Below are 27975 nucleotides of genomic sequence, written 5' to 3'. Positions count from 1 at the left end.
GACCGAGGTGCCATCCCCAGCGCCCGGGCCATCTTTGCTCCAGTGGAGCCTCGGCTGCGGGAGGGGAAGAGAGAGACAGAGAGGAAGGAGCTGGGGAGGGGTGGAGAAGCAGATGGGCGCTTCTCCTGTGTGCCCTGGCCGGGAATCGAACCCGGGACTTCTGCACGCCAGGCCGACGCTCTACCACTGAGCCAACCGGCCAGGGCCATTTCTTGTCTTCTATGTCACTAATCCTACCTTCTATCTGTCCTGTTCTATTGGCTAAGCTTGTTACCTCGTTTTTTAGTTCATGAATTGAGTTTTTAATGTCTGTTTGATTTTTTTTAATTTTTTTTTTATTTTTCTGAAGCTGGAAACGAGGAGAGACAGTTAGACAGACTCCCTCATGCGCCCGACCGGGATCCACCCGGCACGCCCACCAGGGGCGACGCTCTGCCCACCAGGGGGCGATGCTCTGCCCCTCCGGGGCATCGCTCTGCCGCCACCAGAGCCACTCTAGCGCCTGGGGCAGAGGCCAAGGAGCCATTCCCAGCGCCCTGGCCATCTTTGCTCCAATGGAACTTTGGCTGCGGGAGGGGAAGAGAGAGACAGAGAGGAAGGAGGGGGGGTGGAAATATTTGTTTTTATAGTTTCAATTTTCTTGCTAATATATTCTTCGTGTTCATTGAGTTGTTTTCTGAGCTCCCTAAATTGCCTTTCTGTGTTTTCTTGTATAAATCTGAGTATTTTTTAGGATTTCTATTTTAAATTCTCTGTCATTTAGCTCCAAGGTTTCCAATATATTAAATTTTTTCTCCATAGATTTTTCCACATGTATCTGTACTACTTCTCTATCTTTTGTATCCATGATATTTGATATCCTTTTTGTTAATGGCATCTGAGGGTGGTCTTGTTGATAGCACTTTGCCTTCAGTGTGTGGAACCTTGGAACTCCCGGATGCTCCAAGGTAGACTTTTCTGTCTCTGATTGATGAACTTGTTGAAATTTTGGGGAGATTTGTCGGTCGCACTCCTCACTGCGCCATTTTTCTGACGTCACTCCCAAGTCACTTTTTGAATTCTGGGTTTCAGTGCGATGTTTTACTGTAATTAATGGCAAACATATCCCCCCCCCCTCCGTCTTCTATATAGATATTCTCAGTGTGTTGAGATAAAAAATGTATCACACACGAGTTAATTGACCATGCAGAGCAGTCACTGTCTTCGAAACAGTTATCAAAACACACTAGTTAAGGACTCAGATAGAAAGCTAGCAAATCTGCCCCCAATCAGTGAGTGTTTTATCAAGTTTAATATATCTCCACATTAGTTTCTTACCTAGGATCTTGACCCTGATGATGGGCTCAGAGGAAAGGAGCTTCCTATTTATAGGTTCACCATGTTCTGATTACTCCAGAGAGATGGAGAGCTTTGTTCTCCTTTCTGTCTGAATCTCTTCGTGATCTTGTAGGTCATCATCTCTTTTATCTTCATGTGTCTTCTGACTTGTTTTTCTTCGGATTTATCTGCCATTTGACTATGTTTGTCTTGTTTTCTGGAGACAACCTTAGATAGTGATACTAATAAGAGTCTTCCCCTTACTTGTAAAACTTGCAGCGTTTTGAATCTGAAACTAGACATGCTAAGTTCTATTTTATTGTAATTAGCCTTGTCTGTTTTTTTTCTTATTTATCTAGACTAGGTCTCAATATATGATGATAAATAACATGTGATGTCTCTGTACTTCCCAACTTCGTACACTTAAGCAGTTGTCATTAATGTCTAACTCGAGATATGCTTGTCAGCAACTTTATTTCCTATTATTATTTTAATTGATAGATACTATGGGATTTCAGGAAAAGTTTATTAGATAGCTATGTCTGAGCTATACAATCAGAAAAAAGTTGAACATAATGAGATTTCTGTTTAGATCATATTTTGCGTAAGCTGTGTGGCATGAAACAAACAGAAACGTGTTGATACCTTTCAAATATACCAATTATATTCTGTTTATCCTTCAACCATTAAAAAATACAGAGAAGGAAAAAAATCAGTGATGTGTTTGTAAGTTCTAAAAATATAAATTTAGAACATAATTATAAATGAATGATACTATAGGACATGATGCTATAGGAGTGGTACTATAAAACAACACAAAACTTACACTTTGCCCTCCCTCTATGCATGATTTGGAATATATACCTAAAATATTTGGGTCTTGATTTCTTTATATATAGTCAAAATTAGAGGATTGAGCTAAATACTTGCTAAAGTTTCTTCTGGCTCTAAAATACTGAAAATGGAAAGTTGTGGATTGTCACTGAATAATTTAATCCTAATAACAACAAAAAGTTATTATTTGGATTCAATAAAAACAAAGTTCTGTGCGTCATCAAAGCTAGTGGAAAAAAGTCTGTTGTCTGCATGGGAAGGGTTTAGTATTCATAGCTTCTCTTCCTGTTTGTACACTCTATGTCTCCAGCACATGGAGAAAGAGCCAGATCTCCACATTAGCACCAGTTAGGAGCCAAGACTTCCACAAGAGCATTCTGCCAACATTGCCCTAATTACTATAGTATTACTTATTAAAGACAGGGAGCATGTTTCCTTCATGATTATTCCCTCTGGTGGATCTAGGACATTCTTTGGTAAACAATAGACTCCTAAGTGCTTTGTTATATCTTGTCTTTGGTGCTACCTCTTCCCCCAATTCTAATAAGGATGTTTAATTAAGATAGGATGCTGTAAATAGAGTGAATTTTAAAAGTGTTCCTTCTTGAGTATTGGTCGCTGTAACTATATTGTTAGCCCCTGCAGAGTGCAGACCACATGGTCTATTTCTTTTATATCGTAATACAGAATGTTGGTCAGAGTTTTTCCCAGAGTTGCTGGCCCACGCAGAAGTGAGAAATCCCTGGAATAGAAATGAGGAGAGCAGAGTATGCAGCCAGCATTGGCTCTGCCACTTTCCAGTCTTCTAACCTCAGGCAGATCCCAGGACCTATTGATTCTTCACTTAGTGTCTTTGAAACTGTGATGATAAATCCTTGCTCTGCTTCACAAAGCTGTCAATAGGTATAGAAATGACTTGACTTTGTAGAGTTTTGTCCAAATAAAAGGTTTCCTGGTTTTCATATCATCATTGCTCACCCACCCAACAGAATTCCTTTTGCAGGGACTGAAGACTTTACTTCTTTCTTGTGCAGGAGGGTCACTGCATTTGTTGTGATGGTAAATAGTCCCCTTAGCAACATTTCCCCCGGCTGTTTCCAGGCTAATCGAACCCTGTGATTTTTGCTTAACAATGCAAAAAGGAGTGTTTGTATGACTGCAAAGCTGATTCTGCATGAGGAAGGTAATCTTTATTAGCTCTAGGGCAGTGATCCCCAACCTCCAGGCCGCAGACCGGTACCGGTCCATGGGCCATTTGGTACTGGTCCGCAGAGAAAGAATAAATAACTGACATTATTTCCGTTTTATTTATATTTAATTCTGAATGATGTTTTATTTTTAAAAAATGACCAGATTCCCTCTGTTGCATCCGTCTAAGACTCACTCTTGACGCTTGACTCGGTTACGTGATACATTTATCCGTCCCACCCTAAAGGCCGGTCTGTGAAAATATTTTCTGACATTAAACCAGTCTGTGGCCCAAAAAAGGTTGGGGACTACTGCTCTAGGGCAGTGATTTTCAACCTTTGTTTCTCACGCACTCATAAACTAATTACTAAAGAAAAAGGGGACCTGACCTCTTCTTCTTTAGTAACTAATTTATTTGTGCCATGAGATGAAAATGGTTGTATTTAGTCAGGGGCACTGACCTTAGTAATTAGTGTGTGTTTGTGCCATGAAATAAAAAGGTTGAAAATCACTGCTCTAGGGTATCTGAGTGTTTGTGGGAGAGGGGATTAGTACAGAAATAATTGAAGAATATTAGTGATTAGTAAGCTACCTGTCATTGGATGAATATTATTTTTAAAATGAATTTAATAAATTTAGTAAAATAATAAAAATTTTGTTTTTTTTAAAAAAAGAATTCAAGAAGCAATATTAAATGTTAAGCCTAATCCAGAGGGACCCGAAACATGGAAGACACGAACAAAGTCCGTCGATTACACATCAAAGCTTTATTGTCTTAGCTTGGCCAAGCCGCGGCAACTCCGACAGAAATCTGAGGGAGAGTGCGCCGACCCTTTTTTCTACCTAGTTTTTATAGTTTTGTAAGTAGGAAGTACAGAAGTAAAAAATTGCAATTAGGAGCCCTTTACCACTATTGGTTATAGTCATATGTCCTTTAACATGATAGGACCATGTTCAATTTGCAAGGCATACATCATTTTGGAGAAAACAAAATTTACAAGCCAATACAATGGTAGAAAGATGTCCTTTACATATTAAAAGGCATTCCTATATTTTCTAGTGTTTATCCGCCATCTCTCTGTCCAGAGTCACACGTGTTAACCACACGCATTTACATAGGAGAGGTAGTTTCAGTGGGGACAAATGCCCGCAAATGGCTCATTGCTATAAGAAAAAGTTTATTTTGGCTTTTCTCTCCTTGTACCTGGCTAGCCATTCACCCCTTTCCCCACAGGGTTGGTGTAATGTCTGGGAATCCATGTTTTCCTCCCCTTTTGTATTTACAATACAGTGCCAAGGGCCATCCTGGTTTTATGCCAATCACACAGTACAGAGACTATTTCTCACAATTTCTCTGCACACCTTAACCCAAATTAATAAAATATTCTTCAAGCCTCTTAAAAATATGAATATTGATTCTGTAGCTTTTGGTACTTTACAACACCTGCGAGTGAGGTGGCGCAGTGGCTCCTCAAAATACTGTATCACTTGTTATACAATAATTAAAATTCATTGAATGTAATAAAATAACTTAGTGGCTGAAGATATTTTAATCTGTATTTGCCTTGCTTATTTTAGTTTTTTTAATGCTTTTAAAATCATACTTTTTCTAATGCTTTTAGATTATGGATACATTTTTATGATTTTGTTTACTTATGATTACCTTCCTTTAAGTTGAACCAAATTTTATTTATCTCATTTAAAGTACAGAGACTTTGAGTTGTGCCTTGCTAAGAATAATAATGGGTAACATTATTGGGTGCTGTGTCAAACCTGTGTCAGCTGATCGTCATTGGCAGCAATTCAAAACATACAAGAATCCTCAAGTTGGGGTGCAGTGCAAAAGGAAACTTTATTCAGTGTAGACAGCTCAATTGTGATACATCATGGTATGGATCAACATGGCTGTGAGGCGGCCCTGGGGCATGGTGGCCCTGGGTAGAGGCCTTCCTTTGGCTAGACAGCTCAGCTCTGCCTGCTCCACTCTCCTTTGCCCGAGTCTGCTCTTTTCTGCTCTGTGCCAGTCTGTTTCGCTCAGCTCTGGTGAGACAAATTTGATGTTTGAGCACCAGTCTGGAAAGAGACTCAGTCTTTGGTGGAAAGAGAAAGTGCCTCTCTGAGCCAGAATCTTCCAAACCAATTCCTTGATGGGTCCATTTTCATGCAAATGAGAACTCTAAATCCTCACAGTTTGATTGGTTTAAAAAGCACTGCCCTGATTGGTCTGAATGGAACCACGCTGATTGGTGAAGTTGATGATATAGCTGCACAGCTCTGATTGGATGGGGAGAGCCTTAGTCATATTGGTTAAAGCAGTGGTCCCCAACCTCTGGGCCGCAGACTGGTACCGGTCTGTGGGCCATTTGTTACTGGTCCTCAGAGAAAGAATAAATAACTTACATTATTTCTGTTTTATTTATATTTAAGTCTGAACGATGTTTTATTTTTAAAAAATGACCAGATTCCCTCTGTTACATCCATCTAAGACTCACTCTTGATGCTTGTCTCGGTCACGTGATACATTTATCCGTCACACCCTAAAGGCCGGTCCGTGAAAATATTTTCTGACATTAAACTGGTCCGTGGCCCAAAAAAGGTTGGGGACCACTGGGTTAAAGTACAATTCCAGGAACTCTTTATAAGGGCTGATTCAGTGAAGGCAGACAGTTCAGAGCAGGCTTCTCTCTGAAGTGTGGTTTGTTGTGAGGGGCCATGTTTACCTTGTAGGTTCTGTTTTTGAGTGCTGGCTGCAGGTAGCCACCAGGATCCCTTCTCATTAGGTATCTTTTTTCTTAGGGTTCACATCCAAGACCATTTCACCTAATTTTAACAATCCTAGAAAGTAATGAGAATGATATTTCCAGTTGTAGATGAGAAAATTGAGGCCTAAGAGAGGTTGAGTAACTCATCTGTGGCCATAACTATGTTGATGTAAAGATGTCCAAACCTGTAGAGAATTTTGGTAAAAATTTAGGGTATTTGAGGCAATCAGGATATATCTGGAAGCCAGATCTCCAAAGACCAAGGAAATGCTTCTGAGAATGGCAGTTTGAATCTGCTGCTGCTTCCTTTTTTTGTGTGTTTAGAATTGAGGGAATGTAATGAAGATTATATGAAGGTAGGAGAAAGCAAGGTGGGGAATGGATTAAGGATAGCTTTGGAGCTTTGGCTAACTTAAACTGCTGTCATTTTTAGTTAAATCTCCATTTCTGTAGATACTTGTAAGTTGAGGGTCTATATGAATTGTACTGTAGTAGGGCTTGTCAACCTCAGAGGCACAATTGACCATATTAGTTTTTTCTTTTGAGCCAATTTAAAAAAGCTGAAATTAAAAGCAGCCACATAATAACAGCTCAGATGAAGTTAGTAAGCACTGCCTAAAGCAGTAAGTTCGAGGTTCCAAGTAAAGACTCCCAAGTTCATCCAATGAGGAGCGGGAGCCGATGGAGCGCATGGAGCCATGCTGGTACCTAGCAGGGAGTCTGAATTTGCACAGTGCTTTTTTTGAATCCTGCGGACTATGCCAAGTAAATGTCAATGTAAGAATGTCCAAACCTATAGAGAATTTTAATAAAAACTTATTTGCATCAAACAGAGGATACATCTGGAAGCAAGACCTCAACAGACTGAGGTAGAATGCTTCCAAGAAATGACCATTTGCAGCTTTTTTATACATTTGGAATTAAGGAGGGAATGTAAGGAAGATTCCATGGAGGTGGGAGAAAGCAAGGCAGGAATGGGATTACAGAGTAGATATGATTATTTGCCCGCTTGAGGGTGGTCACATTTAGAGAGAGGGGTCTGAAAGAGTGGTCACACATTAAGAGAGGTCTGAAAAGGCACATTTCAAAGGTGTGTTAACTTAGATGCAGCTAAACAATTGATAGGGCTTATGTAAGGCAAAGATAAGCCTTTTACTAAAGAAATTATATGTCTGTGACTATCCTTAATGACCTACTCAGTGAGGAATTCATGATCAGAACCCCTTTTATGTACACACATTCCATGAGGAGGAGACAGACCACAGACATAGAAATTCAAGGGCTGAGCTCTCTGAAGAATGAAGGGGAAGAGTGGGACAAAAAGAGCAGTTGAGAAGCCCTGAATGAAGGATGCAGGGGTATTTGCTCAGCATAGAATGGAAATTCCAGGGGAGAGGTTATATTTTTTTCTTTCCACACTATTTTGTAATCCCTTTTGAAAATTCTCAGCTTGATACATACTTACTCATGTGCTTGTGCATGCGCACGCACACACATGCACGTACTCGGGAAGAGCCCGTCTCCCCTTATTTTTGGTTATACACAATATCTGAGTTACAGAAGAAAACTAATTAGTTTTATGGCTATCTTCAGCTGTATGTAAGATGTGTAAAATTGGTGTACTGTAATGATAATTAATAACTTGAGAATTAAGGCTTAAGGTTTCCTAGGTGTTTGTTTCCAATTAGGTTTAGGCAAGCTTAAGTTCCTTAGGGGAAATATTCTTTATTTCATCTCAGAGATTGTTTTTGGAGACCAAAGAATGTTCTCTAGTGACCTAAAGGAATGGAGAAAATAGGCCTCTTTTGCCCTGCTTTGTCATGCCACATATCAGAGAAAGATTCTGAAATTAGTTTTGTTTCACAAACAAAAATAGGAAGAGGCAGATTACAGATTCCTAGTATAGACTGATACTTCATTTCCAGTTCTGGCCATGACATGAATGAGTTTTCGTCACAGAATCACATGGTATTCATTCAGAAGTCCTGAAAATATTTATTGATGCTTCTTATGTGTAAGCAGCTGGGTTTGCAGGATACTTGCTGGCTGGCAGAGGGTTTATGTTTTAGTAGGGGAGGTAAACATGAAACAAATTGCACAAATAATTAAGTAAATAATGAATCACACAAAAGAGTTCTGAAGGGTACCCAAAGAGTGGATAGGGTCCCACGAAAGACTACTCTGGATAAGTGGTTTTTAAAATCTAAATTGAAGACCGATTCCCATACTTAGAGGGAGAGGCAGGAAAAGGGTGAGAACTCAGAGAACAATTGTGACCCTGCTGAAGTTGATTAATGCAGGAACCAGCTAAATACTTTTCTGAAGGATAATAAATTAGAGAGCAAGTCATGTTTGAATGGATTAAGGACTGGACCTGTGGTTATCAACTCTTTACTAACATTGGAATCAGTTGGTGACCAATAAAATACTAACGCCCGGGTCCTGCTTCCATCCTTCTGTCCTCCCCAGTGAGTCTAAGGTACAGCCAGGATTGAGAACCAAGGGATCAGATTGACCCCGCCCTCTAGAGTCTTCAGCCAGTTCTCTTGTCTCTTTTAGGGAAACAATAAATGAAATAAGCTTGGACCTACTCTAGATTATGCTTCTGAGATGCATCCGAGAAAATTTAGTTTCTCTCTGTCACTTTCTTTTTCAGAATACTTTTTTTACTGGTCTTTTCCCTTCCTAGAGTTGGTGCCTTTGCCTGCCTCCCTGTCTCCTCTTCCCTGTCCCTTCCCCTTGCCATGCTTGAGAATGAATGCCAGACACTGACATTCCTTGCCGAATGGGGGTTACTCACTGCTGCCTAGGGCAGAGGGTTACCCATGAAGGCCAGGTACCTTCTTCAGATTGCAGAAGATGCTTGGGCCCAGTAGTGGCCCATCCTCTTTTGGGGCGGGAGGTATTTTGGGGGATGGGAGAATAAAACAGAGCTGCCCCTTCCCCACGCGGTAGCCCAGGCTTCAGACTCTAGGGCTTTCTGTGAGTTTGTGTGGCCTCTCTTTGCACGCGTCAGTAGCCTTGGCAACGGTGTTGCTCCCTGGCTGCATTTATCGTCCCCTGTCCCTGTCCCCTGGGACAGTTCTGAGCAGGCACCTGTCAGCGCACCTTTCTAACCGCCGCTTCCCCTGCAGGGCGGACGCTGCTGGAGAAGCTGTTCAGCCAGCAGGAGAACGGGCCGCCGGAGGAAGCAGAGAAGTTCTGCTCGCGGATCATTGCCATGGGGCTTCTCCTTCCTTTCAGTGACTGCTTCCGGGAACCGTGTCATCAGAACGCCCAGTCAGGGTCAGCTCCGTTTGATGTGAGTAGAACGCGCTTCTGTCCCCGGAGGCAGACTGCAGTGGAAAGAGCAGATGTGTGTGTGTCTGCTCAGTCACCCTGTAACTTACAAACCAGCTTGCGATGCAAGCCTCTGGCCCTTCAGCCTCTAAACAGCTCCCCGTGTTTGTTTCTACGCTTTCCTTTTTAACTAGGGTATCATTTTATTTTTTCAATTACAGCTTACATCTAACATGATTTTGTATTAGTTTCAGGTGCACAGCCTAGTGGTTAGACAACCATATACTTGATAGAGTGGTCCTCTGAGATTTCCAGTACCCCCTGACACCATACATAGTCACTCCAGTATTATCGACTGTGTTTCCTATATGCTGTACTTGACATACTTGTGACTATTCTGTAACCAATTTGTACTTCTTTTATTTTCCAGTTTTACTTAATGCCTTCACTGTATACACTCAGCCCCCCCCGATCCCCTTCCCCTCTGACAACTATCAGTCTGTTCTCTGTATCTATAAGTCTGTTTCTATTTTATTTGTTGGCTTATTTTGCTCTTTAGATTCCACATATAAGTAAAATCATATGGTATTTGTCTTTCTCTGTCTGGCTAATTTCACTTAGCATAGTGCCCATCTGGGTTGACCCATCCTGTTGCAAATGGTAAGATTCCTAGGATATTCTTAAAAATATATACCAAAACTTTTTTCCTTAACAGGTGGCCACCCTTGACAGTTCGCAAGCCTGCTTTATTCAATGATGATTTTAGAGTGGCTCTGATCAGTATTTCTGACTTTACTGGACATAGACATTCCCTCAGAAGCAGCTCCGCAGGGCAGGAGTTTGGTTCCCAGGGGCCGCGGGCCTCCTCAGGCCCCAGCCTGCTGTTTCCTTGCATTCATTACTTGTCTGTGTACAGAATATTGACATGAAGCAGCATTGCCTGCTTTCTCCCCCCTCTCCCAGTCAACAAGAGAGTTAATACTGCAGAACAGTAATTCAAAAGCCATATTCATAATTCATTATGAATATCAGCATAATTGGATTGGATTATTATTGTCAAGCCAGAGTATTGCTGATCTTTCTCAGATATGTGGTACATGTACGACAGTGGTTTTGATGAGTAAATGAATTTTTCATAAGAAAATTGAAGGTCTGGTTAGCACATTTGTGCAGAAGTATTCGTGAAGCAGAGTTGTCATTGAGAGTTACATTGCTCCCATTGGTACCCCTACTATTACAGACTTTTTAAAAAATGCATTATTTTATTAATTAAAATTTTTTACCATTGATTGGAGAGAAAATAAGAGAGACAAAGGAAAGAGGGGTGGAGAAAGAGAGAGAGAGAGAGAGAGAGAGAAGCATCAATGAATTCTGTGACTTAGTTGTTCCATTTAGTTGTGTACTCATTGATTGCTCCTAGAATGTGCCCTGATTAGAGGTTGAACCTGAGACCTCTGGTGCACCAGGTTGATGCCTTATCCAGTGAGCCATGTGACCAGGGCCAATGTATATGCTTTTGATCAAGGAGCAAAATAATGATAAGTTTTGAAAGACAATGAAAAGGATCCCTGGCTGAGATCAAGATGCAATGGTCGATAATAAAATGTCTCCAGATGCCTGATTTTCTTCTTTCTCTTCTATACCCATTACAACCTGTGGTCTTCTGAATCTCTCTTCAGTATTAAGAAAATCACATAAAGTAGTTGTGAGATCTTTTTGATACTATGAGGGAAATAAACTCAAGTAATTAGATATAAAAAGAGATTTCCTAGGATGTCCTGTGACTTGTGAAACTTCCTTCTTAAGACTTATCTGTTTGTTTATTTATTTACTTACTTATTTTTGGTGAGTGAGAGAGAGAGATAGAGAAAGAGAGAGACAGAGACAGAAAGGGAAAGAGATAAGAAGCATCAACTCATAGTTAAGGCACTTTAGTTGTTCATTGATTGCTTTCTCATATGTGCCTTTACTGTGGTGCTCTAGCCAAGCCAGCAACCCCTTGCTCAAGCCAGCGACCTTGGTCTTATGCCAGTGACAGTGAGCTTCAGCCACTGAGTGACCTTTAGGCTCAAGCCAGTGACCACAAGGTCATGTCTATAATTCCACACTCAAGCCAGGTTCCCCACGCTCAAGCTGGTGAGCTTGCACTCAAACCAGATAAGCCTGCACTCAAGCAGGCGACCTCAGGGTTTTGAACATGGGTCCTCAACATGCCAGGTTTTTACTCTATCCACTGCGCTACTACTTGGTCAGGCTGTTTGTTTATTTTTGGTGACATGGCAGACAATCAGTGATAGATAGATCTTTTTCTTCTATGGGAAGAATTAGATAATTGAAATTTTTTCTTCCCTTTTTCTTATACTTTTTGAGAGTTGTGTGTTAATAACAGAGACAGGACCCAGGGAGTATGGTGGGCTAAAGTGTTACAGAGCTGTGTTCTAGATGATATATTAATTTGCAAGTGGGATTAGAATAAATATGGTACAGATAGAGGCAAACACTAGTTATGTCTAATGGCTTGCTTTTTGATTAAAACTATTCCCAAGTTGATTGTTCTTTCCTACTTTAAAGCTCAGAAGTATAGTCTTATTCAATAAATGTGGAATTGGAATAAACTGAAAAGAATAGGATAATTCTAATCTTTTTTTAAAATCACTGAACTAGCTGTTTCTTATTTCTTACCCCCCACCTGTTCCATCCTGCGTGTTATTCTGGAGGGCAGGGATGTGGCTTAGAGAGCAAAAAGCAAACACCAAATAAAATCCCTTAATATGATGTGAAATAATTTCCTCAGAGTGGGTAATTTCTTTATTTTTAAATTTTATTTATTGATTTTAGAGAGAAAGGAAGGAAGGGGAAGAGAGAGAGAGACATACAGAGAGAGAAACATCAATTTATTGCTTCAATTATTGATGCATTCATTGGTTGATTCTTGCATGTGCCCCAACTGGGGATCGAACCCACAATTTTGGCATCTGGGAATGATGTTCTAATCAACTGAGCTCCTTGGTAAGGGAAGGGGAATTTCTTTCTCCCAACTTTGTGATTGCATTTTCTCTTTATCTTATTTGTTGCTGTCTCTTTATTCCTTCTGCCAAACTGAATACCAAACAGTTACAAAATTAAAGGTAGTTTATTAAGAAATGTTATTCTGTATACTTAAATGGCACTTCAGTAACAGAACTGTGCATTTATTATAAGCATAGTCAAAGTTTTCTTCAAAACTCGGAAGGGGTGACAATACAGGGAGTTATGCAGACTGAGGTATTGGTGGGGGGATGAGGGATGATGAGAGAAGTTCCTGTAAATTAGTCTCTCTGATGATTTCTAGAAAATCACTGCCGATAAGATTTCTAACCAATGGTTCTCTTGAGGACAGTTACCCTTCGAGACAGAATACATTTTGGGAATAAGCTCCTACTTTGCTCTGTCTCCAGCCCTGACTTTGCACCCTTCCCTGAGGGCACCCCACCTCCTCTTGGCTGGGCCTTGCCTCTCTCCATAGAGCTTTGATTTGGGAACCTCAGTGATGCCGTTTATGGATTAGCTGACTTCAGTCAACTTTTTTGATTTAGTCCAATTACTTTTATACATTTTAACCTTTCAAAAACTTTAGAGAGAGAGAGAAAAGGAGAGAGATTGATATGTTATTTCACTTATTTATGCATTCTTTAGTTGATTCTTGTACATGCCCTGACTGGGGATAGAACCTGCAACCTTGGTATATCAGGATGATACTTTAACCCACTGAACTGTACCTGGCCAGGGCCTTCTTTTATACATTTTTCAAGCCTTATCTTTGCTTTAGAAACACTATCCAAAATATGAAATAATGTCATATTTTTTTCTTACATTTTACGTTAAAGTTTCAAAAATACTAAAAGGCAAAGACCTTTGAGTGATAATGTTACTTCATTCACAAATGTTTACCAAATGTATTCTTCACGCCAGGCAATGTTTAGGCTTCCAAGATGAAGCAAATAAACCTTGTGATATGACAGAGTGAGTGCAGTTGGGATAGGGTAAATGTAAAGGGAAGCCTCACTCAGGAGTCATAAGATGAGGTCCATGGGAGGGTCCTACCAGTAATCTCAAGTGGCAAGTGCAAAGAGCCTGAGGTGAGCACAAGTCTGGCTTAATTTAAGGAAGGCACAGACTGAGGGCCTATATAGCTGAAGTTTCATGGAAGAAAGACAAAAGATTTAGCAACCAGAACGTTGAATGCTATGCAAAGAAAGTTGATTTAAAAAATGTGGGAGCTGTTGGAACATTTTGTGCAGGGGAGGAACACATTCTATATTTCACAGAGATCACTCAGCCTGGCCTTTGGGTAGTAGAGTACAGGGGGCAGAATTAGAAGCTGGAATGTCAGGAGGGTATTGCAGTAATTGAGCAAGAGATGGTGGCGGTAGTGTGGGGGAGGATGGAGGTGAGGGATAGGGAGCGGAGGCAGTGGAAGCAGGATGGATTCTGGTGGTAAAGCTGATGGCCCTTCTGGTGGGTTAGACCAGAGGGCAATGGGAAAAGAAAATCAAAGATGATTTCTTGGTTTTGGGGTTTAAGTAGCAGAGTGGGTGGTTGTGCCATTTACTGAGATGGGGAAGACAGATGAGTTTTAGGATGAAAATGTTTGAAGGACAGAACTGGTGCTCCTTAAATGCTGTTCTTGAATAAAATTCTGTTTGCTTAGCAAACTAATACCTGGCATATTACTTGACAAACATTAGATTTTGATTTTTGCTAAGTGGAATGCTATCGATTTTATTAGCTGGTCAAAGTTAAGGTCATGATACTCAACACTATTTCAGCCATTCAAAAGGCTGACAGCCCTTTTCATAGTCATGTTTTCATAAAACAGAAAGAAAGAATGAAAGTTCAGGGTCTAATAACATTGGAATCCTCATTTCTATTACTAATCTGGGGACCTAGAAACTATCAACCTATGTCTTATTCTCAATATTCTCATATTTGCCTTTTGCATTCTTGTTTGTTTGTTTCTGTTTTATTTTTCAAATAGAGTTCTAAGCTAGAACAATTCTAAAGATAACAAGAGAAAACACACAGATAATATTACTGCTTGTGAACAGGAAGATTGCCCTGTTGAATGGAAGATCACGGTGTATTTTTATGGTCTGAGGAAAAACATTTTTCTTGGAATCTATTTTAGTCATTTCTCTCAAGTGGGAGGGAAAAAATGCTCCTGAAAATTTTACCACAGTTCCCAACTTCTCAGATACAGCAAAACCTTCACTTCTGATAACCACAGAATTGGAAGTGTTGGCCCCTGCCCTGCCACCCATGAACAAGGTGGATGGGTGCTCAGCCTGTTGCCAATCACGGGCCTGGCTCACTGCCTGTTAGTTGTGAATAGAAGTCATTTTGCAAGAACAAGTCCAGTGTGAAGATGCTGAAGACTCCTTTTGTTTTGAATGCCTTTATTCATATTGCAATCCCTTTTTCTGGGTCATATTCCTGGGCATCTATTTTCCAGCAAACCATGATTATCTTACATAATTGTTGATTATGCATGAGCAAGCTCTTCTAGGATTTCTTCAATCATAACATAACTGTGTCAGATATCACATGATTACCTTTACATAACAAAAAATAAAGCCAGCTTACTTGGCTCAAGGATTTTGGCAGGAGTATATGGTTATACCTACTTAATCCTTTATAACTGATCTTAAATGTCTTTTTAGTAGAATACTTTTGGTTGCAGGGCATTTTTGAGTTCAACAGATCTGTTGATTTTGCTATATATGTAGTGACCCCTGTTCTATGGGTAAGAGCTCCATGTTGTGTCTTTAAATGGACATAGGTTTGGATAAGTGCATTAGTGAAGCTAGAATTAAAGAGAAAGAAGACATAAAAATTCAGTCCAAAAACGAATAAAACAGACATGATCTTGAACCTGTTAAAAGATAAGTCAGCACTGATGATCAACATCAGCCACTACCAGAAAACTAAGGCAATGGGCACTATTCATTGTCACCAGTAGTCAGAATGAAGACTTAACCTGAACAAATAGAATTGATCATTTGTATTTGAATTAATATTTTTTCAGAGCAGGATTGCTGTATGCTAGTTAGTTGAACCCATGCAAATCTGTTTCTGAGAAGCAGTAAAATCTATGACATCTTTCAGCTCTTAGAGAATATATATATGTATGATTTTTTTGCTATATTTCTATTTTTGAAACATTACTGTGTATAGGATTAACTCTCGGAGAATTGTTGTCCTTTGAAATGCAGTCTAAAAATTATACTTAATGTGCAGACCAGCTTTTAAAATTATTTTAGCTGACTATTTCTTTTCTTGCACAATTCTCTCTAATCTCAACACAGAAGTCAGTAATACAATAGATTTTACTTAGCAAAATTCATTTTATGGCCATATTTTACGTCTATTTAGGTAACCCTTGCCTAAATCCACGGTAAGGAGGGTAAAAAAATGAGGTTGAAACTGTGATCCTTTCCCTCAATTTTACTCATTTAAATTCTTTTTTAATTGAATGAACTGTAAAATGTTCAGCCCATTACAGGGCAGCCAGGCTGCAAAGACAAGCAGTAGGTGCTCTTCGCCCTACCTTCCCACGGTCAGTCCTGCCCCTGGTGTGGGACTCCCTGCTCTTGCTAAGCTGGTCTTGATTTTGAGTATTTTAAGTTTGCTGATATTATCAACATTACTTTCATCCTGGTTGTAACGGATGAGGATCTAGATATACCTCTTCCCTACTCCTCTTTGTTCCTTACAGTATAATTGCTATGGCTAGTCTGGTTTCCCTTTAATAATTCTCATTTTAACCTTATATATTACCCTTCAGATATTTTCTTTGTTTGCTCTTGTTCTACAAACTTTGGATAATGTCTCCTGCCTCCTCACACACCTCTGACCATTAGGCTAATTAGTGCCTCTGCCTTTTCTTCCACCTAGTGCAAGCCCCATGGGCCTCCCAGCTTCCACCAGGCACACTTGTATCCTTAGAGTGTATTTTCAGGTTATTTTTTTTTTTAGGTGAGAGGAGAAGAGATAGGCAAAATCCTGCATGTGCCCTGACCAGGATTCACTTGGTAACAGCATCTGGGGCCAGTGCTTGAGTACCAAGCTATTTTTAACACCTGAGGCTGACACACTCCAACTGAGCCATCCTCAGTGCCCAGGGCCATGCTCGAACTAACCGAGCTACTGGCTGCAGAAAGGGAAGAGGGAAAGAAGGGGGAGGAGGGAGAAGCAGATGGGTGCTTCTCCTGGATGCCCTGACTGGGAATCAAACCCAGGACATCTACACACTGGGCTGGTGCTTTATCCAGTGAGCCACTGGCCAAGGCCTCTATACTGATTCTAAAGTCCAGTTTCTTGAGTGAAATGCCCATTGTCATTAGAGTTGAGAAGCTCAGGGTGGGACTCGAAGTCCCATTGGGTTGGGGAGGAGTAGGTATTGAGATGTAGATACAGGACCGTGTGATAAGGTCCATGACGAGTGTGGTTGGTTAGTGTCTGTGATGAGGAGGGTTAGGTGATGACACTACTGGATAATATGAACTTCAAATGTTCATATTTGAAGGAATTTGCACAGGGTGTGCTTGCAATGGTCTCTAGATGATTGTGGAGGGCCGGATTATGAGGCCATGCTATATGAATGGAATCAGGACAGTCCCTTCAGATCAGCCATCACTTATGTATATATAATTATATATATAATTAACCATATATATTATTAACATATATTATTATATTTTATTAATATATAATATATATATTAGTATATATTATATATGAATATATATAATATAAGGTATATAATTATATGTATAATTTACCTTTTTAGTTATCTTCTTAGATATGCTCATTACTGGTCTCCTGTCCAGTCTCCTTACTCTGGCCTTGAGGTTCTCTATTTGGGGCCATGTTCCTTTCTAGGATATATTTGGCAATGTCTAAAGATGGTTTTGTTATAGTGGGAGCAGAGGTGCAGCTGGCATCTAATGGGTAGAACAGGGATACCGCCAAATGTTCTACAAGACATCCCTTCCCTTTCCCAACAAGGAATTATTCAGTACAAAGTGTCAGTAGTTGAGAAAACCCTGTGATGTACATTCTATATAAAACCTTCAGAGTAAAACCCAAATTCCTTGCCACTCCATGGTCCTCCTCCCACCTTCATCATTTGCATGCTTCCCCAGCTGAGGACCCTCTTCCCTTCCTGTGCCTCCGATCTCCATCCTGCACCAAGCCGAGGTGCTGTCCCCATTCCTACTGTCCATACGTTCCGTCTTGCCTCTGGGGCTCTGTGCGTACTAACCGCTTCTGCTCCCAACTGTTACTTCCCAGTTAAGTTTACAAACCGAAGTTGAGAGATAAACTCTGGCGAGCTTGAATGACCAGAAACTGAGTTCACTGGGGAACTGCAGTTTCTGACAGTGCCTGCTGTAGCAAAGTGCAGTTGAATCTGTTGAGGGTGTCATTGGGAAGGAGTCACTGGCTTGGGAATTTTCTCTGTAGATCTTTGCTTCTGGACGTCTTGCCATTCATTATTAATCTGTTTGGTAGTTGTAACTTTCCTGCTCTAATTATCATGTTTTCCCCCCACATTCCCTTCCCAAATCTTTCTGGATGGAGCAGAATGTAACAGAGTAGAAAAAGCTATGGGCGAGGTTACTGCAGATTGTGAAGGTGAATTTGTCCTTCCCGCTTATTGTTATGGTCATGACCCCTCCACAGTGACTGCATGCTTTCTCTGGTGTGGAGAAGCGTAACACTTAAATATTAGCTTATACATTACTCATTTGTAGCTGTAGCTCTGTGTGTGTGTGTGTGTGTGTGTGTGAACCGTTGGCATACAGTAGAGAGAATGTGGCATGGATAGAGGGAAGTGCCGCTTTCTAAATACCAACTCCCCCAGAATAAGGGCCTCAGCTTCACTCAAAACTCCTAGAAAGACAAGAACCAAAAAGGGCAAAAGAGTGGTTTGCACCCCAGCATTTCCCCTCTGTCTCAAAGACCTCACCACGGAGAGTGCGTTTGACTTTCTTGGTTGAATAATTCTTGTGGGATAAAATTATTAAAAGGAGCAATCAATAAATATAAACACAAAGTAATCTTTTTACTATTCTTAGGCTAATTTTATTTTTATTCTCATCCAATTTTATTTTTAGTTATAAACAGATTTATTTCATAAAGAGTATAAGAAGTATAAGAAGTTTTAACTTGATTTTTTTCTTTGAAGACTGTACACATTTATGGTTTAATAAAAAAAATTGCAATGGGCCTGACCTATGGTGGCGCAGTGGGATAAAGCGTCGACCTGGAACACTGAGGTTGCCAGTTCGAAACCTTGGGCTTGCCTAGTCAAGGCACATATGGGAGTTGATACTTCCTGCTCCTCCCCCTTCTCTCTTTCTTTATCTCTCTCTCTCTCCCCTCTCTCTAAAAATCAATAAATAAAAAAATATTTAAAAAAATTGCAGTGTATTAGTAACCTCTCTTTACCACGGGACAAATTAGGTTCCCACAGCCACATGATTTAGTGTGAACCAGAAGGTTTTTAATATATATTTTAAAATTATTATTTCTTTAGACTCCATAATATTTATTTTTATCCTTACAATATATAGTAATTTGTCTCAGGTTACCACTCAGTGAATGGTGGATCCTGTAGTCATTGGTGTCCAAGTTTTTATATATAGGAGTTTAAACATGTATGTTTTGAGATTATTTTATTTTCCAATCTAATGTGTGACTTAGTAGATTTCTAATCTGGGCTGCTTTGTGCATATTTTATTTTAGAAAACAAGACTTCTGATTTCCTCCCCAATATTTTGAATCCAAGAAAATTGTCGCAAAAACAGTCGGTCCTGGTTGTTACGCCCTCATCACAATTCTCTGAACTTAGAAGACATGCTACTGGTACATGTTTGTTTTTAGAATAAGCCCCAACCATCAAGTTAATTGAAGTTTAGAAAAATTGATTTTTAAAAACACATTAGTGGCAGTCACACTATTTGAGGTCATGCCGTCCTTTCTTTGTGACATGTCTGGCTGTCACAACTGGGCTCTTCGTCACCCACTTGGCCAACAGTGTTGGGTGACTCAGAATTCATTTTCAATTTATAGGATGGACTTTTTATTAAAATGGGTGACTCAGTTTAACTTTCTGCATGATTTTTCTTATTCTCCTGAATGTGCATGGAATATTAATTAGTTCTGTTGATGTGACTGGCATTTCTGTGGTCTTCCTTGCCTTTTTTCAGAAGTCAGGAGGAGTATAGGATTGGGAATTTATAGCAAAGGGAAGGTGCCTTGGACTGAGGACATCATCCAACCAGGAGCTCAGGAAGTTATTTTTTCCTCCTGATTTCTACAGCACTTTGGAAACCTGAGACATTTATTCCTTTTGTATCACCTTGATTTCTAGATCAGGGCTTGGCAGAGTTTTTCAAAGTTGACCAGCTGGAAGATATTTTAGGCCTTTGTCAATATTTAACAGTCTTTGTCACAACTACTCAACTCCTCCATGTAGTGTGACAGCAGCCAGGGACATTGTGTAATAAATAAGCATGGCTGTGTATCCTGACAATCAATACTTTATTTACAAAAACAGGCGAATGGCTCTATTTGGCCTGTGGGCTCTAGTTTGCTCACCCCTGATCTATACTTAGGTGAGATAGAGAAAATTTGAATTTATTGTGTAAGGTTAACTTTTCTTTCTGTCTCTAACCATGTGTGGTCACCTGCCAGCAGCACAGTAGTTACTGAATTTTTCCATGGAAAACGCAGATACTTTTGTACGTACTTGCTTACTTTCCTAGTGGCCTGGTATGCACTGGGGGTGACAGAAGATGTCTGAAGTTTTTAGTGGTCATTGTTACTTGGAGCATAGAGTCACAGCATGTGGGGGCTGGGGCAGAAGAGGCCTCTTAAGATGGCAGATGGCACCCAAAGTCATTTATGAAGGTGTCTGGAAGAAGGGTGTAGGAATTGGAATTCAATCTTGAGAGCAGTAGGAGCCACCAGAGGTTGTTAGATGGTGGGGTATGATGGGATCCGATTTCTGTTTTAGAAAGAGCATTCAGGGCGCTTGTGGAGAATGCATTAGAGATGTTCTATGGGTGGGTAGTATTTGGAGGCTGGAAGGTTCTGAAGAAGACATTGCAATAATCCAGGAGGCGGAAGTTAGTGCCTGCAACTGCGTACATGGATTTGGGGAATGAAGAAAGTGTAATTCTAGTGATACCTAATTTACTGGTTGTCACACCCCAGTGGACATTGGAATCAGCTGGAGGAAAGGTTAAAACACTTCATCCTCAGAGTTGCCGATTCTGTGGGTCTCAGGTGGGGCTGGAGAATTTGCATTTCGAGCAACTTCTCAGTATTGTTGACGCTGCTGGTCTGGGACCACACTTTGAAGAGCACTGCTTCGGAATTATGGAACTGAGGAGACCCAACGACTTGGTGGGTTGTATAAAAGGGGAGGGAGAGACAGATGCTGGGAGAGGCCTGGATTTCTGGCTGGCATGATAGAGTAGAGGGTGATGCTGTTTAGTGAGCATAAAACATGGGAGGAGCAGGCTGAGAGGACACGTCAACTTAGGTCTTACTGAATTTGAGTAGCTACTGAAAGTTATGCAGACGTGATTGGTCATTTGTGTCTCGGAGTTGGGAGAAAGATGGAGGACTTCAGCATTGGAGAGTCCCTGGGGAGTGAGAAGCAAGACCTGCCCGACATACAGATGAATGTTTATACAGTGAACAGGAGGCAGAGCTGCAAGGAGACAGATTAAGAGCTGTCAGGGACATAGAACAGAAAAAAAAAGAGGTTGGAAAAAAAGTTATATATCCTGGCTGGATAGCTCGGTTGGCTAGAGCTTTGTCCCGAAGTGCAGAGGTTGCTGGTTCGATCCTGGGTCAGGGTACATACAGAACAAATCAGTGTTTCTGTTTCTCTCTCTCCCCTTTTCTCTCTCTCTAAAGCCAATCAAAAAATTTTAATAAAAGTAATATAAATTGTTGCTAAAAGGCCCAGTAAGATTAAGTAGTCATTGAATTTACCAAAAGTTCTTGCAGAGAGGGACTGAGTGGGGTGCCGTGGGCGCCGAGGTTTGAACACAAGGTGACGGTGTTGGTGAGCAGATGGGAAGATGAGATCAGTACCGGTACATGGTTAGCTCGAAGGTTTACATTGGGGAAAGGAAATGGTGGGTTGTGAGTGGGGAACGGAAGCACATTTCTGCTTCCTTTTTCTTTAAAGCATGGGGGGGGAGGGGCTCAGAGCAGGCGTAGGTGCTGATAGGAGGGACTGAGTAGAGGAGATGTTGAAAATTAGGGAGAGAAAGGAGAATTGATACTCTTTGTCCTGAAAAAGCTGGAAGAGACAGGATGCATAGCACAGATGAGGCGAGGGGCCTGGGACAGGGCTAAGGACGCCTGTGTGTGAACAGAAACCTGTGAAGGCAGGTCCAGGTTGCGGGAGGGCTTTTTTTTAGCTTGATGATGGGAAGTTGAGAGGGAGTTGCTGGTTTCATTATCCTCAATGAATTAGAAGGCAATGACCGCTGGCACTGGGTGAGTTAGGGGTGTGAGACCAGATGTTTAAAAGATAGAAGACGTTTCATTTGAACACTACAAACGGAACTGAGAGCTGCACGAATGACAAAGGGACGCCTGAGGAGGGCCAGCGGCCGAGGAAGGTAATGGCTCCGTGCTGGCACTCGGGATGGCAGAGGTAAAGCGGCACTGCCCGCAGGGTGGCATTTTGCCCAGGTGGATGCATCTCAATGGTTAGTGAGGGTAACAGTTGAGAACATTGGTGTGGGCCTGGTGGAAGGAGTGGGCTACAAAGTTTGAAGACAAGGCCAGAGAGAGTGGGTGGTAGAAAGTAAGGGAGTCAGGATTCTCAAGGTGTAGAGGAGGAGGAGGTTCAGAAGGGATGTCTACCCGCATTTTTTGACACGTAGAGCAGTTTTTGGTGAGGAAGTCATTGAGAGACTGTGGCCAGGTGAGTGGACTGCTGCCTGAGGTATGGTGAAAGTGAGATCAAGGTCCAGGGTGGTTCATTCGCACAGCAGTGCTGTCATTCAACATTATGATGAAGGGTAAACTTTAATTTGGGAATAATTGCCCTGGCCAGATAGCTGGGTTGGTTAGAGCATCAACGTGAAGGGCAGAGGTTGCTGGTTTGATCCCTGGTCAGGGCACAGACAAAAATGGATTGATGCTTCTGTCTCTCTCCCTCTCCTTTCCTCTCTGGCTAAAATTAAAAAAAAAAATCTTAATAAAAATATTTGGAAACAATTCCAGTAGGGGCCCTTTTATTGATAATGAATAGATTGATTTAAAATAATTTATACATGAAATGAATTACATGCATTTACAAAGCAGAGAGAGGAATTACATACGCAATGCTGACAATTAAAATCTAGGTGGTTCTATTTTAATCTCACTCTTGGCAGGAAATTGGGTAAAACCTTTGGCCAATTCTGTCTGGGAGACACGTTTCTGTTCTTGTTGTGCTTCTATTCATGCCACTCTCTCTTCACTCCCTCCTTTGTGAATTATTTGCTAATCCTGGGTCCCACTGCACTCTGTGACCAGTCTGCCAGACATTGTCATTTCCTTGAATTGGTGCCTTTATTTTTTTAAAATGTCTTCGGTAGTTAAAAACACATTTTGATTATTACATACCAGACACTGTCCTAAATACTTTACAAACATTCATTTAATCTTCATAATTACCCTGATTACTCCTATTTTACAGAAGAAGAATAAACATGAAGTACTTGGAAAATTATATTGACTCTCTTGCTGAAAGTTCAATTATCAGCGCAAAACTTTTCACTATAGTATTTTTGTTGTTCTGACTATCTAAGCACAACTCTTCTTCCTTTCGGTGGATATTTGTAAAATGATCCCTGGGGCCTGTTGTTTTCGTGGAAATGACATTTTCCCCTGCACTTTGTTCTTTTATTTTGTGATGTTTACAGGATTTTTTTAAAATTTTTTATTTATTTATTTACTTTTTACAGAGACAGAGAGTGAGTCAGAGAGAGGGATAGACTGGGACAGACAGGAACGGAGAGAGATGAGAAGCATCAATCATTAGTTTTTCATTGCACGTTGCAACAGCTTAGTTGTTCATTGATTACTTTCTCATATGTGCCTTGACCGCGGGCCTTCAGCAGACCGAGTGACCCCTTGCTCAAGTCAGCAACCTTGGGTTCAAGCTGGTGGGCTTTTCCTCAAACCAAATGAACCCACACTCAAGCTGGTGACCTCAGGGTCTTGAACCCGGGTCCTCTGCATTCCAGTCCGACGCTCTATCCACTGCGCCACCGCCTGGTCAGGCGTTTACAGGATTTTTTATGTAGAATAAAAGGATGTACAACTGCTTCTGGGTTAAATGCTTTGGACTTTGTCTCCCACACTTTGTAGAAGTTATGGATTTGTTATATTTTTGATTCACAAGATCAAACATGCTCCCGGGCTATGGGAAGGATGCTCAACTATTTCAGGCCATTTACATTTGCACCATAGATACCTGATTGATGTCTGTTTTGCAGTGGGATGGTAACATATCAAAACTGGAGAAGACCTCAAAATGATTTAATTTAAATTAGGCCAATTTTCTTAAGTTGACAAGTGAGGACACTGAAGGTCAGAGAGGGGAAGGGATTTATCTGTGGCTGGAATAGTTTTGACAGAGCCGGATCTCTGTCTCCTGGCACTCAGGCCAATGTGTCCCCCATGCCACACTGCCTCTGTTAGAGAGGGAATAGCTTCCACTCACAGTGCATTCTAACTTTCCTCCTGTTCTTAGTGGTTAACTGTCCCCGCACAATGTAGTTAGGTCATGAGTATTTCTTTTAACTAATTGTGTTACTTCTGAGTCTGGTGAATGTTATGAAGAGTCTTGGACATTTGCAGAGATCATTGAAAGAGACATTGAGGGTCAAGAATACTAGGGACTCAAAAAGATAGAAGCCAGTCCAGGGAGAGTGGAGCTTAGTAATACCGCTCTGAGAAGGCTGCATTGAAAAGAGAAATTGGCCTGAAAAGTGAGGACCAGAGAATGTACTCAAATACTGTGCTGAAATGAGTTTAAAAAATGAAAAGTTTTCCATGATACTTCTTGTGGGAAACCTGGTGTCTCTAGATTTTGGGAGCAGGCCAGTTTCTATTGGAGACTGAAGGCATTGACCCTGGGTGCATATTGGACATATATTATAGTTTCCTGGTATCTTTGCAGTTGGGAGAGTCCTTATTTCAGCCTGTAGGTAGAAGAGAAGTGGCCCACTTCTTGTTCTCTGAAGCTCAGATTCTCGAGGTAGCAGTTTGGCTGTGCTGAAAAACTTCATGACCCCATCGGGGCATGAAAATAGAATATCCTTGAAAAAAGTATCTAAAGCATAGCCAAAATATAACTCTGAGGTTAGAGGCTATAAAAGTGGAACTGTTTCGACTATGAAAATTATATCATATCATAGTAAATATGAATTGTATGTTGTATATATTTATTGAAGTTGGATGGGGAGGAAGACTTCTGAACAAATGAAGAGCTATGATCTGAGGGATCACATGGTGTGATGGAGAAAAGCATTTTTTTTAGTATTATATTAAAAATACAACCAATATATGCTATAATACGAGATGTTTTTCAGATATGAAATACATGGCAGCAGAAATCAGGCTGGGGTTCCAGGCAGAAACTCTGTTACTGACCTGAGAATGCTACAGAACTCTTGACACAGTATCTTGCCAACAGGAGTCGCTCAGGAGACAAGTTTAGAGATTATACAAGAAATAGCAGAGTTCTGAGGTGTCAACTGTCAGTGGTTCCAATGACTCTCCTTTCCAGGTGTAAATTGTGAAACAGAGACATTTGTTTATGTCTGGTTTGCTATTTAATAAAAAATTTGTTCTCAATATGGGCTGTATTGATTTGGTATTTAAGAACTTAGTGGATGGCATACTGATAGCAGTATTGTATGATTTTTGGTTCACATCTGCTATAGAGTGCATCCTTTATTTGTATTCATTTTTATTACCAACACCCGACATTTATTGAGAGTGCATCCTTTAAAATCATATCTTGACAAAGCAGAGATTTTAAACTCATTTTGGAGGTAGGCACTGAGGGCCTTGATGTTTTCTTCCGTGTCAGCAGGAAATAGGGAGTGAGGGAGTAGTCCCTTGTTGAATGCCCATCAGTGGTACCACATGGGTCTGTTTGGTGATAGGGATGGAAGAGAAAGTCAGAAAATTGGAACTTTTTCTTGTTTCTACCTGCCATGATATTCATTAACACAGATGGTTTGTGGCTCTGAGGGTCATCATAACAAAGCTAAATTGTTTCCTTACTTAAACATTTCTCTGTTTTTGAAAAAAGAAAATTCCTCAGCAACAGTTATGGAAAACTGAAAGTAGTCTTGGGTTCTTACACTCAACACCAGGAGAGCTTTTTCTCCCTTAAGAATATTTTCATGGAGTGGTCCTCAGTGGATTAGCTTTTTATAGCAATGTCATTAACAGCAAAAACTACATCTAGCAGTCAACATTTAGTCATTGCTTACTAAAGGCCAAAGTGTTTAACTTACTATCACTTTGATTGATTAATTTAATTTAAATAATTTATAGTATGTAGCCTGGGTTGTGGTGAGTCAGTGGATAAAATGTCGACCTGGAACAATGAGATTGCTGGTTCAAAACCCTGGGCTTCAAGTGTCTGTCAGAGGACGAGTGGATTAAAAAGCTTTGGTACATATATACTATGGAATACTACTCAGCCATAAGAAATGATGACATCAAATCATTTACAATAACATGGATGGACCTTGATAACATTATATGGAGTGAAATAAGTAAATCAGAAAAAACTAAGAACTATATGAATCCATACATAGATGGGACATAAAAATAAGACTCAGAGACATGAACAAGAATGTGATGGCAACGAGGGTGGGGGTGGGGGGAGGGGGTTGGGGCGAGGAAGGAGAGATGGGGTGGGGGAGGGGAGGGGCACAAAGAAAACCAGATAGAAGGTGACAGAAGACAATATGACTTTGGGGGAGGGGTATACAGCACAATCAAATGTCAAAATAATCTGGAGATGTTTTCTCTCAACATATGTACCGTGATTTATCAATGTCACTGCATTAAATTTAATAAAATAAATAAATAAATAAAAAACAAACAAACAAACAAAAAAACCCCTGGGCTTGCCTGGTCAAGGCATATATGGGAATTGATGCTTCCTGCTCCTCCTCGCCTGTTCTCTCTCTCTCTCTCTCTCTCTCTCTCTCTCTCTCTCTCGCCATCAAAAATGAATACATAAAGTTAAAAAAAATTATTTATTTATTTAGTCCTACTTCCATTTTCTTCTCTTTTTTAAAAATTTATTTATTTATTTATTTTTAATTTTCTATTAATTTTAATGCGATGATATTGATCAATCAGGGTACATAGGTTCAGAGAAAACATCTCCAGGTTATTCTGACATTTGATTATGTTGCACACCATCACCCAAAGTCAAATTGTCTTTCGTCACCTTCTATCTGGATTTCTTTGTGCCCCTCCCTTCCCCTCCCCACCCCCAGTAACCACCACACTCTTATCCATGTCCCTGAGTCTCATTTTTATGTCCCACCTATGTATGGAATCATATAGTTCTTAGTTTTTTCTGATTTACTTATTTCACTCAGTATAATGTTATCAAGGTCCATCCATGTTGTTCTAAATGATGCGATGTCATCATTTCTTATGGGTGAGTAGAATTCCATAGTATATATGTACCATATCTTCTTTATCCAATCTTCTATTGAAGGGCTTTTTGGTTGTTTCCATGTCTTGACCACTGTGAACAATGCTGCAATGAACATGGGGCTGCATGTGTCTTTATGTACCAGTGTTTTTGAGTTTTGGGGGTATATACCCAGTAGAGGAATTGCTGGGTCATATGGTAGTTCTATTTTTAATTTTTTGAGGGACCACCAAACTTTCTTCCATACTGGTTGTACTACTTTACATTCCCACCAACAGTGGATGAGGGTTTCTTTTTCTCCACAGCCTCTCCAATACTAGTTATTACCTGTCTTGTTGATAATAGCTCATCTAACAGGTGTGAGGTGGTATCTCATTGAAGTTTTTTTTTTTAATTTTTATTATTTATTTATTTTTTTTATTTTTCTGAAGCTGGAAACGGGGAGAGACAGACAGACTCCCGCATGCGCCCGACCGGGATCCACTCGGCACGCCCACCAGGGGCGACGCTCTGCCCACCAGGGGGCGATGCTCTGCCCCTCCGGGGCATTGCTCTGTTGCGACCAGAACCACTCTAGCACCTGGGGCAGAGGCCAAGGAGCCATCCCCCTCGCCCGGGCCATCTTTGCTCCAATGGAGCCTCGGCTGCAGGAGGGGAAGAGAGAGACGGAGTGGTGGAGGGGTGGAGAAGCAGAGGGGCGCCTCTCCTGTGTGCCCTGGCCGGGAATTGAACCCGGGACTTCTGCACGCCAGGCCGATGCTCTACCACTGAGCCAACCGGCCAGGGCCTCATTGAAGTTTTGATTTCCATTTCTCTAATAGATAATGAAGATGAGCATCTTTT

General features: G+C 40.8%; 1 protein-coding gene across 1 annotated transcript in view; it reads left to right on the top strand.

The window, feature by feature from the left end:
* FMN2 (formin 2) overlaps positions 1–27975 on the top strand; it is a 386045-nt gene that overhangs the window by 33491 nt on the left and 324579 nt on the right. Inside the window, exon 2 of the mRNA XM_066383454.1 lies at positions 9236–9402. Within this exon, the coding sequence (XP_066239551.1) occupies positions 9236–9402 (167 nt within the window). The remainder of the gene's footprint in view (positions 1–9235; positions 9403–27975) is intronic.

The sequence above is a fragment of the Saccopteryx leptura genome, chromosome 1 (genome assembly GCF_036850995.1).
Source record: "Saccopteryx leptura isolate mSacLep1 chromosome 1, mSacLep1_pri_phased_curated, whole genome shotgun sequence".
In the NCBI taxonomy this organism is placed as follows: domain Eukaryota; kingdom Metazoa; phylum Chordata; class Mammalia; order Chiroptera; family Emballonuridae; genus Saccopteryx; species Saccopteryx leptura.
This window is presented reverse-complemented; position numbering and strand designations above follow the sequence as displayed.